Source organism: Oncorhynchus tshawytscha, linkage group LG06 (assembly GCF_018296145.1).
Source record: "Oncorhynchus tshawytscha isolate Ot180627B linkage group LG06, Otsh_v2.0, whole genome shotgun sequence".
Classification (NCBI taxonomy): domain Eukaryota; kingdom Metazoa; phylum Chordata; class Actinopteri; order Salmoniformes; family Salmonidae; genus Oncorhynchus; species Oncorhynchus tshawytscha.
In genome coordinates, this window is record NC_056434.1 from 575,001 (window position 1) to 587,892 (window position 12,892).

Here is a 12,892-nt window from a genome sequence, read left to right on the forward strand (position 1 = left end):
GGAAAGCTGTCGTAGGGTCCGGGACAGAGCCACATTGTTGACCGTACACAGATCCTCGAAAACCAAACTCTCTTCTTTTGGGACTGAATGCCTGCACAGTAACTGGGGTTCCACGATCCGTTTGGCAAATGGCATTTTGACATGGACCCGATTAGAAATCCACAAAAAAATCTGAACCAATAAATTATTTTCCAAACAATAGTTGCCCCCATTAATCCAACTGTCCCTGATTGAGCGGTTCTTCAGGCATCATTTCACTCTCTACAGACTGAGTGGTCGCCTCCCGCTGCTCCTCTGGTCATCAGCTGCCTATCTATCCATAGGTACTAGCCTATGTTTTTCAGAGCTTTAAAAGTGAGGCGCTTCTAAAAAAGATCACCCCAAAACCTGGCGCGGATCACTCTAATTTCCCGGATCTGGACTCGGACCGAAGCTGTCTGTGTCCATGGAGCCTCCAAGCGCGCTTCCGAGACTGAGCGCGTGCACTGTTACCACAACAGAGGATTCTTGGTGTGGAACAGTTGCTCTATGATAATAATCACTTTGAACGGCTGTATAAGAGACTGATATATAGGGAGTTGTAGTGTCATAAAATGACTGTAGCCTATGTGTTAGAGTGTATTAAACTGTTCTCTGTGTGTAAAAGCATCAGTTACTCTTCCAGGGGCCGACATGAAACAATATATTTATTCAACTAGGCAAGTCAGTTAATGAGGCCTACCCCGGCCAAACCATAACGGTGCTGGGTCAGTTGTGCGACACCCTATGTGACCCCAATCACGGCCAGTTGTGATACAGCCTGGATTCGAATCAGGGTCTGTAATGACACCTCTAGCACTGAGATGCAGCCCAGCTAGTAATGAGGAATCGGCCCAGAAGCGGGTGGCCGGAACTAATTGAATCGGCCCGGAATCGGGTGTCGGACTCAGCCCGGAATCAAAATGAATGACTGCCCAGAGTCGGCCCAAGTACATCGGGCCGTTTCAGTCTACCAGAATTCAGCCGACTTTGTCGGCATCTTACCAGAATCCCACCAGAAGCGACCCGATGCTAATTTATATAAATGTATACAGAATTACCTGATTTAGTCATTTTAAATATTACTATTATACATTTTATACATACAAATTATACCCATCCACAAAAAAAGCATTTTGTGTCGGAGGAAACGCCATACACCTGGTCAGTGTTCATGCGCCTGGCACACCCCAGGAGTCGCTACAGCACGATGGGACAAGGACATCCCGGTCAGCCAAACCCTCCCCTAACTCAAACTACGCTGAGCAAATTGTGCATCACCTCATAGGTCTCCCGGGCATGGCTGGCATGGGTCTCGAAAAGGAATCTGTAGCAACGCAGTTTGCACTGCGATGCAGCGTCTTAGACCGCTGCACCACTCAGGAGGTTCCAGCCATAAAGTTTTTAATGCTTATCAAATGCCTTGCAACAAGTATCAAAATACTAAAATACTGCACAGGACTCTAAAATAATTTCATTTAAATGTTAATTGTATGTTAATTTGATCATAGAAACAATGAGAAAATATGATTAAAATAAATAATGGAATGTTAATTATATAAAGCAGCCTGTGTAATCATCTGCCAGAGTAGCCCCAAGTAATACATTTGGGCCAGAAAATTCACACTCCAGATCCACTGTGCTAGCTGGGAGTGCCTTAGACCGCTGCGCCCCAGATCCACTGTGCAAGCTGGGTGTGCCTTAGACCGCTGCGCCCCAGATCCACTGTGCTAGCTGGGAGTGCCTTAGACCGCTGCGCCCCAGATCCACTGTGCTAGCTGGGAGTGCCTTAGACCGCTGCGCCCCAGATCCACTGTGCTAGCTGGGAGTGCCTTAGACCGCTGCGCCCCAGATCCACTGTGCAAGCTGGGTGTGCCTTAGACCGCTGCGCCCCAGATCCACTGTGCTAGCTGCGAGTGCCTTAGACCGCTGCGCCCCAGATCCACTGTGCAAGCTGGGTGTGCCTTAGACCGCTGCGCCCCAGATCGATCCACTGTGCTAGCTGGGAGTGCCTTAGACCGCTGCGCCCCAGATCCACTGTGCAAGCTGGGTGTGCCTTAGACCGCTGCGCCCCAGATCCACTGTGCTAGCTGGGAGTGCCTTAGACCGCTGCGCCCCAGATCCACTGTGCAAGCTGGGTGTGCCTTAGACCGCTGCGCCCCAGATCCACTGTGCTAGCTGGGAGTGCCTTAGACCGCTCCACGCCCCAGATCCACTGTGCTAGCTGGGAGTGCCTTAGACCGCTGCGCCCCAGATCCACTGTGTGCCCTAGCTGGGAGTGCCTTAGACCGCTGCGCCCCCAGATCCACTGTGCGCCCAGATCCACGCTGGGTGTGCCTTAGACCGCTGCGCCCCAGATCCACTGTGCTAGCTGGGAGTCCCTTAGACCGCTGCGCCCCAGATCCACGGTGCAAGCTGGGTGTGCCTTAGACCGCTGCGCCCCAGATCCACTGTGCTAGCTGGGAGTGCCTTAGACCGCTGCGCCCAGATCCACTGTGCTAGCCCCCGCTGTGCCCCAGATCCACGGTGCAAGCTGGGTGTGCCTTAGACCGCTGCGCCCCAGATCCACTGTGCTAGCTGGGAGTGCCTTAGACCGCTGCGCCCCAGATCCACGGTGCTAGCTGGGAGTGCCTTAGACCGCTGCGCCCCAGATCCACTGTGCTAGCTGGGTGTGCCTTAGACCGCTGCGCCCCAGATCCACTGTGCTAGCTGGGAGTGCCTTAGACCGCTGTGCCCCAGATCCACGGTGCAAGCTGGGTGTGCCTTAGACCGCTGCGCCCCAGATCCACTGTGCTAGCTGGGAGTGCCTTAGACCGCTGCGCCCCAGATCCACTGTGCTAGCTGGGTGTGCCTTAGACCGCTGCGCCCCAGATCCACTGTGCTAGCTGGGAGTGCCTTAGACCGCTGCGCCCCAGATCCACGGTGCAAGCTGGGTGTGCCTTAGACCGCTGCGCCCCAGATCCACTGTGCTAGCTGGGAGTGCCTTAGACCGCTGCGCCCCAGATCCACGGTGCAAGCTGGGTGTGCCTTAGACCGCTGCGCCCCAGATCCACTGTGCTAGCTGGGAGTGCCTTAGACCGCTGCACCTCTTGGGAGCCCAAAATAATATAATACATAGTGCAGAACATTATTATTCAAGGACTGATATACATACATTTAAAACGTCACACATAGCCTCCATTTCTCTGTTTTTTTAAACTGATTTTATTGCTACCTTGAGTTACCTGGGGTGGCAGAGAGTTCCATGTAGTCAAGGCTCTGTTTAATACTGTGTTTCCAAGCCTCGGTTCTTGACCTGGGGACTGTGACGAGACCTCTGGTTCCATGTCTTGTCTTGTACCGATGAGTGTATGGACTGTGTGCCAACTGCTTGAACAGACAGTTCAGTATCTTCAACAAATCAACACCTCACACAAAGACCAATAGTGATGCAATAAATCTCTCCTCAACCTTGAGCCAGGAGAGACTGACACTTTACCTCCGTGTACATCGGTGGTGGTCGGTGCCGTTTATGATGAGGATTCACGCAAAAAAAATCTTAATGATGGGGTTGGAGTCCTGCCTGGCCGTGCAGTCATGAGTGAACAGGGAGTACAGGAGGGGACTAAGCACGCACCTCTGAGGGGCACCAGTATTGAGGATCAAAGTGTGTTGTTACCTACCCTTACCACCTGGGGGCGGCCCGTCAGGAAGTCCAGGATCCAGTTGCAGAGGGAGATGTTTAGTCCCAGCGGCGACAGCAGCAGCAATAACAGCGGCCAGCATCACAGGACTACACAACTTGGGAGGAGATAGACAGGTGGGCGGTCGACCCAGGGAGAGTTCCGGAGCCCGCCTGGGATTCGATGGAGCAGTGCAAGGAAGGTTACAGGAGAATGAGGTTGGCGAAGCCAGCACGGCAGTGCGACAGGTACGAGAGGCAGCCCCAAAAATATTTTGGGGGGGGCAGACAAGGTGTGGTACTAAGCCAGGTAGCAGACCTGAGCTCACTCCTCGTGCTTATGATAAGCAGCGCATTACTGGTCAGGCACCGTGTTATGCGATTAAGCGCACGGTGTCGCCAGTGCGTGCCCATAGCCCGGTGCGCTATAGGGCAGCCCTCCGAAAGTGCCATGCGAGTGTGGGCACTGAGCCAGGGCGTATGGTGCCTGCTCAGCGGGTCTGGTCGCCGGTACGCAGTTTTGGCCTTGAATCTATTCTACCGTGCCCAGAAATCTGCTCCTTTTACTCTCTGTTCTGAACGTACTAGACGACCAGTTCTTTGATCCTTTAGCCGTACCCTTATCCTACTCCTCCTCTGTTCCTCTGGTGACGTGGAGGTTAATCCAGGCCCTGCAGTGCCTAGCTCCACTCCCATTCTCCAGGCGCTCTCATTTGTTGACTTCTGTAACTGTAAACGCATTGGTTTCATACATGTTAACATTAGAAGCCTTCTCCCTAAGTTTGTTTTATTCACTGCCCTAGCACACTGCCAACCAGGATGTCTTAGCCGTGTCTGAATCCTGGCTCAGGAAGACCACCAAAAACCCTGTAATTTCCATCCCTAACTATAACATTTTCAGACAAGATAGAACTGCCAAAGGGTGCGGTGTTGCAATCTACTGCAGAGATAGCCTGCAGAGTTCTGTCTTACTATCTAGGTCTGTACCCAAACAATTCAAGCTTCCACTTTTAAAAATCAACCTTTCCAGAAACAAGTCTCTCACCATTGCCGCTTGGTATAGACCACCCTCTGCCCACAGCTGTGCCCTGGACACCATATGTGAGCTGATTGCCCCCCATCTATCTTCAGAGCTCGTGTTGCTATGTGACCTAAACTGGGACATGCTTAACACCCCGGCCATCCTACAATCTAAGCTTGATGCCCTCAATCTCTCACAAATGATCAATGAACCCACCAGGTACAATCCCAAATCCGTAAACACGGGCACCCTCATAGATATCATCCTAACCAACTTGCCCTCCAAATATACCTCTCCTATTTTCAACCAAGATCTCAGCGATCACTGCCTCCTTGACTGCATCCGTAACAGGTCTGCAGTCAAACAACCACCCCTCATCACTATTAAACGCTCCCTAAAACACTTCAGCAAGCAGGCCCTCCTAATCAACCTGGCCCGGGTATCCTGAAAGTATATTGACCTCATCCCATCAGTCAAAGATGACGAGGAGTTGAGCTAACCATCTGTCCAGTAGATTGGAGCAGGTCAGTACGGCCCGACAGATTGACTGAAATTCTGTGTGCCTGGGCTTCATCATAGTACTTAGAAACCACATCTTGTTTTTCCTAAAGATGAGTTAGCAGCCGGAAAATCTCTTCCCTAAGCTGCTTGACAATGATACATTGGAACAGAAGAAGAATTTATGTTAATTTATAAGTTCCGCCTTATTTTCCTCCTCTTGCGTACATATCATCTCGCACCTAACACATTTGAGCTCAGACATAGACACAATACCACTGGTGTTTTGACTCTAGCACTGCTAGTGTTATCTTGCTCTGTTAGCATGATGGCTAACCATTAACTATTGTGTTCTTTTAGCAGGAATCCGGGACAGAAACTTGCGGTCCCAGCTGAGAAAGCTAACCCTGTCACGGAATCCTTAGCTATCAGAACATCCAATGGTTAAAGATGTTGTTGTTGCCTTGATTAAAAATGATTTAATAAAAACTATTTCATAAAACAGACCGAGTGTAGACAGTACACTGATCTGTTGCGCGCTCTGATGCCGTCTGTTGCGTGATGGTTAATTCAAAATGATAAATTATGGATTGGACTGAACAAAATTATTTAGGGCAATGATTCATCCTTAAGAAAAATCTTGATTAATGTATTACTGTATGTCCTTGGTTGTAACAAGTAATAAACCAAACATGCAGTGCAGTGACAGGCTACTGGAGAACATATAACAGACCTCTGTGGACATACACACTATATTTGACAATATGCTATTGTGGTGGCTATTTATTTATCAGACAGATACAGTGTAAATGAAAACATCCTGCAAAACGAAATACTACAATCTACAGTATCACAGAACAATGGAGCTGTCACGATCGTCGTAAGAAGCGGACCAAAGCGCAGCGTGGTGTGAATGCATCATTTTAATGGATGACAAAACACGAAGTAAACTGAACACAACGACGGTGAAGCTATATACAAAATGTGCTGACACAAGCAACTAACATAGGCAATCCCCCACAACCCACAATGACAAAACAGGCTACCTAAATATGGTTCCCAATCAGAGACAATGACTAACACCTGCCTCTGATTGAGAACCATATCAGGCCAAACACAGAAACAGACAAACTAGACATACAACATAGAATGCCCACTCAGATCACACCCTGACCAAACAAAACATATAAAAATACAAAGCAAACTATGGTCAGGGCGTGACAGTACCCCCCCCCCAAGGTGCGGACTCCGGCCGCAAAACCTGAACCTATAGGGGAGGGTCTGGGTGGGCATCTGTCCGCGTTGGCGGCTCTGGCGCTGGATGTGGACCCCACTCCACCATAATCTTAGTCCGTTTCTGTGGCCTCCTAGGCCTCTTTAAAGCGGCGACCCTCGCCACCGACCTTGGACTGGGGACCCTAGACATGGGTCCCGAATGGACGGGGGATTCTGGCAGCTCTGACTGACTGACGGCTCTGGCAGCGCCTGACTGACTGGCGGCTCTGGCAGGGCCTGGCTGTCTGGCGGCTCAGGACAGACTGGTGGCTCAGGACAGACTGGTGGCTCTGGACAGACGGGAGACTCTGGCGGCTCTGGACAGACGGGAGACTCTGGCGGCTCTGGACAGACGGGAGACTCTGGCGGCTCTGGACAGACTGGAGACTCTGGCGGCTCTGGACAGACGGGAGACTCTGGCGGCTCATGACAGGAGGAAGGCTCTGGCAGCACTGGGCAGAGGAGGAAGCCTGGTGCCTGCCACCGGAGGGCTGGTGTGTGGAGGCAGAAGACGGAGGCGCAGACAGCCTGGTGGTTGCATGCTACCGGGCCAGGCCAGTGCATGTAAATATATCACCGGCTAGTTACTTACCCTACATTGGCTGGTTGATACTGTGGCAGGTGGCCATTGGTTTACATAGATATACTGTACGACATCTACTGTATCTGCAGGCGCATCTGGAGTACTCTTGATAAGACAGTAGCCTGTCCATTGTCGGAACTAGAAGCCAAGCATTTCGCTACACTGCATGCTAACCATGTGTATGTGACAAATAAAATTTGGATTTGAGTGCAGCGAGGTGGAATAGCCCGCACTGGGCTGTGCTGGCGAACCGGCGACACCATGCGTAGTTGGTGTGCTGACACAAGCAACTAACATAGACAATCACCCACAACCCACAATGACAAAACAGGCTACCTAAATATGGTTCCCAATCAGAGACAATGACTAACACCTGCCTCTGATTGAGAACCATATCAGGCCATATCAGGCCAATATCAGACAAACTAGACATACAACATAGAATGCCTACTCAGATCACACCCTGACCAAACAAAACATATAAACATACAAAGCAAACTATGGTCAGGGCGTGACAGGAGCAGCATTAGTTTGATAACTAGCCTATGGTAATGAGTCACACAGTATGATCTAACAGGTTTCTAAGCAGATACAGCCTACAGATACATGAGACATTTACAGCAGCCAGTTCTTTATGAATGACGGAGTTGCAGATTCCTGTGATGCTACGTCATACGGCTGTACTTTAATCTGCTGTCACCTCCACACCAAGCTGGACTGGGTTAGGGCTGACCAGTCCAGAGCCCAGACCCAACCAGCTGAATGAGTGTTTAGTTTATATCCAGCTGACTGGGAAAGATGAGCTGACACTCTAAGCTCTTCCAGTGTTATAGCTAGTATCCACAGCAGAACTGCAATCACTGCAAAGCCCGGCTGTGACAAAGGAGAGGAGAGAGATGCTGTCTGTATGGCGGCACCCTGGAGTACTGGTGGTGCCATGAAGAGACAACTTGCTTGTCTTCTGTTGTGCTACAGCCCCAGCCTCAACCCCTGCGGTAATGTCTTTTACTGGGAGACAGCACTACAATGTACGTACATTATACAGTATATTTCAATAGCAATTCCAAAACGCACAACTAAAACAATTAAACTGTCCATGAATAAGTGTTTAATCTGGTTCCTTCTGAAGGTTTAGTCACACGCTCTGAGCACTCTGGTTAAACTCTAACCCCACTGCTGGCAGATGCACTTATTAGCAGTGGTGGAAAAAATACACCATTTTCATACTTCAGTAAAAGTAAAGACACCTTAAAAGAAAATGACTTAAGTAAAAGTGAAAGTCCCACAGTAAAATGCCACTTGAGTAAAAGTCTAAAAGTATATGGTTTTAAATGTATTTAAGTATCAAAAGTAAAAGCATAAATAATTTAAAATTCCTTATATTAAGCAAACCAGTCAACACGATTTTCTTGTTTTTAAAATTTACAGAAAGCCAGGGGCACATTTCAACACTCAGACATAATTTACAAATGAAGCATTTCTGTTTAGTGAGTCTGCCAGATCAGCGGCAGTAGGGATGACCAGGGAAGTTCTCTTGATAAGTGTGTGAATTAGACCATTTTACGGTCCTACTAAGCATTTAAAATGTAACGAGTACTTTTGGGTGTCAGGGAAAATGTAAGGAGTAAAGAGTACTGTCACACCCTGACCTGAGATATCTCAGTTTTCTTTATATTTTGGTTAGGTCAGGGCGTGACTAGGGTGGTTACGCTAGTTTTTGTATTGTCTAGGGGTTTTGTATTGTCTAGGGTTTTTGTATTTCTAGGTGATTTTTATGTTTATGGTGGCCTGATATGGTTCCCAATCAGAGGCAGCTGTTTATTGTTGTCTCTGATTGGGGATCATATTTAGGTAGCCATTTCCCTTTGGTGTTTGTGGGTTCTTATTCTATGTTTAGTTGCCTGTCTGCACTATTCGTATTAGCTTCACGTTTCATTAATTTTGTTGTTTTGTTCGTTTGTTCAGTGTTCTTTCTTTAATAAAAGAAAAATGTACGTATACCACGCTGCACCATGGTCTCCTTCGTATGACGAACGTGACAGAAGATCCCACCAAAAATGGACCAAGCAGCGTGTTCAGGAGGAATGGACCTGGGAGGAGATCCTGGATGGAGCAGGACCCTGGACGCAGGCCGGGGATTATCGCCTTCCAAAGGAGGAAATAGAGGCAGTGAAAGCAGAACGGCAAAGTTACGAGGAGTTATACCAACGAGGTAGGCCACAGAAACGGCAATATTTTTTTGGGGGGGGGGGGCACATGGAGCAGTCGGTGGAGTCGAGGAGCGAACCAGAGCCAGTCAGGGAGTCGGATGAGGAGTTTGACGCAAGATTCCGGAGAGAGGTGCTAGCATTGAGAGCGCTGCAGAGCGGGTGTGCTGAGGTGTGTCATCAGCCCGGAGTCACCTCTACCGGTCCCACGCATCAGGTCTCCAGTGCACCTCCACAGTCCGAAGCTTCCGGTGACAGTTCCCAGTCCGGAGCTTCCGGCGACAGTTCACAGTCCGGAGCTTCTGGCAACAGTTCACAGTCCGGAGCTTCCGGCGACAGTTCCCAGTCCAGAGGTTCCGGCGACATTTCACAGTCCGGAACCTCAGGCGACGTTTCACAGTCCGGGAACCTCCAACGACGGGCCACAGTCCGGAATCTCCAACGACGGGCCACAGTCCGGAACCTCCAACGACGGTCCCCAGACCGAGGTCTACAGAGACGGTTCCCAGTCTGGGGCGATGATGATCCGATGATGATGATCCGCAGTCCAGAGCCTCCGGCGATGATCCACGGTCCGGCTCTACAAAGGGGGAGGAATCAGCATAAAGAGGGGGGGGGCGGCGTCCAGAACCAGAGCCGCCACCGAGGGAAGATGCCCACCCAGACCCTCTCCTAACCCTCTCATAGTCCCTGTCCTCCTAACCCTAACTCTCTCATAGTCCCTGCCCTCCTAACTCTCTCAAAGTCCCTGTCCTCCTAACTCTCTCATAGTCCCTGCCCTCCTAACTCTCTCAAAGTCCCTGCCCTCCTAACTCTCTCAAAGTCCCTGTCCTCCTAACTCCCTCATAGTCCCTGTCCTCCTAACCCTGACTCTCTCATAGTCCCTGTCATCCTAACCCTCTCATAGTCCCTGTCCTCCTACCTCTCTCATAGTCCCTGCCCTCCTAACTCTCTCAAAGTCCCTGTCCTCCTAACTCCCTCATAGTCCCTGTCCTCCTAACCCTGACTCTCTCATAGTCCCTGTCCTGCTAACCCTAGCTCTCTCATAGTCCCTGTCCTCCTAACCCTCTCATAGTCCCTGCCCTCCTAACCCTCTCATAGCCCCTGTCTTCCAAACCCTAGCTCTCTCATAGTCCCTGTCCTCCTAACCCTAGCTCTCTCATAGTCCCTGTCCTCCTAACCCTCTCATAGTCCCTGTCCTCCTAACCCTAGCTCTCTCATAGTCCCTGTCCTCCTAACCCTAGCTCTTTCATAGTCCCTGTCCTCCTAACTCTCTCATAGTCCCAGTCCACCTAACTCTCTCATAGTCCCTGTCCTCCTAACTCTCTCATAGTCCCTGTCCTCCTAACTCTCTCATAGTCCCTGCCCTCCTAACCCTAACTCTCTCATAGTCCCTGCCCTCCTAACCCTAACTCTCTCATAGTTCCTGCCCTCCTAACCCTCTCATAGTCCCTGTCCTCCTAACCCTAACTCTCTCATAGTCCCTGCCCTCCTAACCCTAACCCTCTCAAAGTGCCTGTCCTCATAACCCTCTCATAGTCCCTGTCCTCCTAACTCTCTCATAGTCCCTGCCCTCCTAACCCTAACTCTCTCATAGTCCCTGTCCTCCTAACACCAACTCTCTCATAGTCCCTGTCCTCCTAACCCTAGCTCTCTCATAGTGCCTGTCCTCCTAACCCTCTCATAGTCCCTGTCCTCCTAACCCTCTCATAGTCCCTGTCCTCCTAACCATAGCTCTCTCATAGTCCCTGTCCTCCTAACCCTAGCTCTCTCATAGTCCCTGTCCTCCTCACTCTATCATAGTCCCTGTCCTCCTAACCCTAACCCTCTCATAGTCCCTGTCCACCTAACTGTCTCATAGTCCCTGTCCTCCTAACTCTCTCATAGTCGCTGTCCTCCTAACCCTAGCTCTCTCATAGTCCCTGCCCTCCTAACCATCTCATAGTCCCTGTCCTGCTAACCCTAGCTCTCTCATAGTCCCTGTCCTCCTAACCCTCTCATAGTCCCTGCCCTCCTAACCCTCTCATAGTCCCTGTCCTCCTAACCCTAGCTCTCTCATAGTCCCTGTCCTCCTAACCCTCTCATAGCCCCTGTCCTCCTAACCCTAGCTCTCTCATAGTCCCTGTCCTCCTAACCCTAGCTCTCTCATAGTCCCTGTCCTCCTAACCCTCTCATAGTCCCTGTCCTCCTAACCCTAGCTCTCTCATAGTCCCTGTCCTCCTAACTCTCTCATAGTCCAAGTCCACCTAACTCTCTCATAGTCCCTGTCCTCCTAACTCTCTCATAGTCCCTGTCCTCCTAACTCTCTCATAGTCCCTGCCCTCCTAACCCTAACTCTCTCATAGTCCCTGCCCTCCTAACCCTAACTCTCTCATAGTCCCTGCCCTCCTAACCCTAACTCTCTCATAGTTCCTGCCCTCCTAACCCTCTCATAGTCCCTGTCCTCCTAACCCTAACCCTCTCAAAGTGCCTGTCCTCATAACCCTCTCATAGTCCCTGTCCTCCTAACTCTCTCATAGTCCCAGTCCACCTAACTCTCTCATAGTCCCTGTCCTCCTAACTCTCTCATAGTCCCTGTCCTCCTAACTCTCTCATAGTCCCTGCCCTCCTAACCCTAACTCTCTCATAGTCCCTGCCCTCCTAACCCTAACTCTCTCATAGTTCCTGCCCTCCTAACCCTCTCATAGTCCCTGTCCTCCTAACCCTAACTCTCTCATAGTCCCTGTCCTCCTAACCCTAACCCTCTCAAAGTGCCTGTCCTCCTAACCCTCTCATAGTCCCTGTCCTCCTAACTCTCTCATAGTCCCTGCCCTCCTAACCCTAACTCTCTCATAGTCCCTGTCCTCCTAACCCAACTCTCTCATAGTCCCTGCCCTCCTAACCCTAACCCTCTCATAGTGCCTGTCCTCCTAACCCTCTCATAGTCCCTGTCCTCCTAACCCTCTCATAGTCCCTGTCCTCCTAACCCTAGCTCTCTCATAGTCCCTGTCCTCCTAACCCTAGCTCTCTCATAGTCCCTGTCCTCCTAACCCTAACCCTCTCATAGTCCCTGTCCACCTAACCTCTCATAGTCCCTGTCCTCCTAACTCTCTCATAGTCCTGTCCTCCTAACCCTAGCTCTCTCATAGTCCCTGCCCTCCTAACCATCTCATAGTCCCTGTCCTGCTAACCCTAGCTCTCTCATAGTCCCTGTCCTCCTAACCCTCTCATAGTCCCTGCCCTCCTAACCCTCTCATAGTCCCTGTCCTCCTAACCCTAGCTCTCTCATAGTCCCTGTCCTCCTAACCCTCTCATAGTCCCTGTCCTCCTAACCCTAGCTCTCTCATAGTCCCTGTCCTCCTAACCCTAGCTCTCTCATAGTCCCTGTCCTCCTAACCCTCTCATAGTCCCTGTCCTCCTAACCCTAGCTCTCTCATAGTCCCTGTCCTCCTAACCCTCTCTCTCATAGTCCCTGTCCTCCTAACTCTCTCATAGTCCCTGTCCACCTAACTCTCTCATAGTCCCTGTCCTCCTAACTCTCTCATAGTCCCTGTCCTCCTAACTCTCTCATAGTCCCTGCCCTCCTAACCCTAACTCTCTCATAGTCCCTGCCCTCCTAACCCTAACTCTCTCATAGTCCCTGCCCTCCT

General features: G+C 50.5%; 1 protein-coding gene across 3 annotated transcripts in view; it reads right to left on the reverse strand.

The window, feature by feature from the left end:
* The window catches only part of LOC112251945 (Nance-Horan syndrome protein-like), a 64,127-nt gene extending 63,781 nt beyond the window's left edge, over positions 1 to 346 (reverse strand). For all 3 annotated transcript variants that reach the window (XM_042322784.1, XM_042322783.1, XM_024422807.2), the window contains exon 1: positions 1 to 346. This exon is cut by the window's left edge and continues 145 nt beyond it. In XM_042322784.1, coding sequence (XP_042178718.1) covers positions 1 to 135 — 135 coding nt within the window. In that variant the 5' untranslated portion in view covers positions 136 to 346.
* Between the last annotated feature and the right edge of the window lie 12,546 nt (positions 347 to 12,892).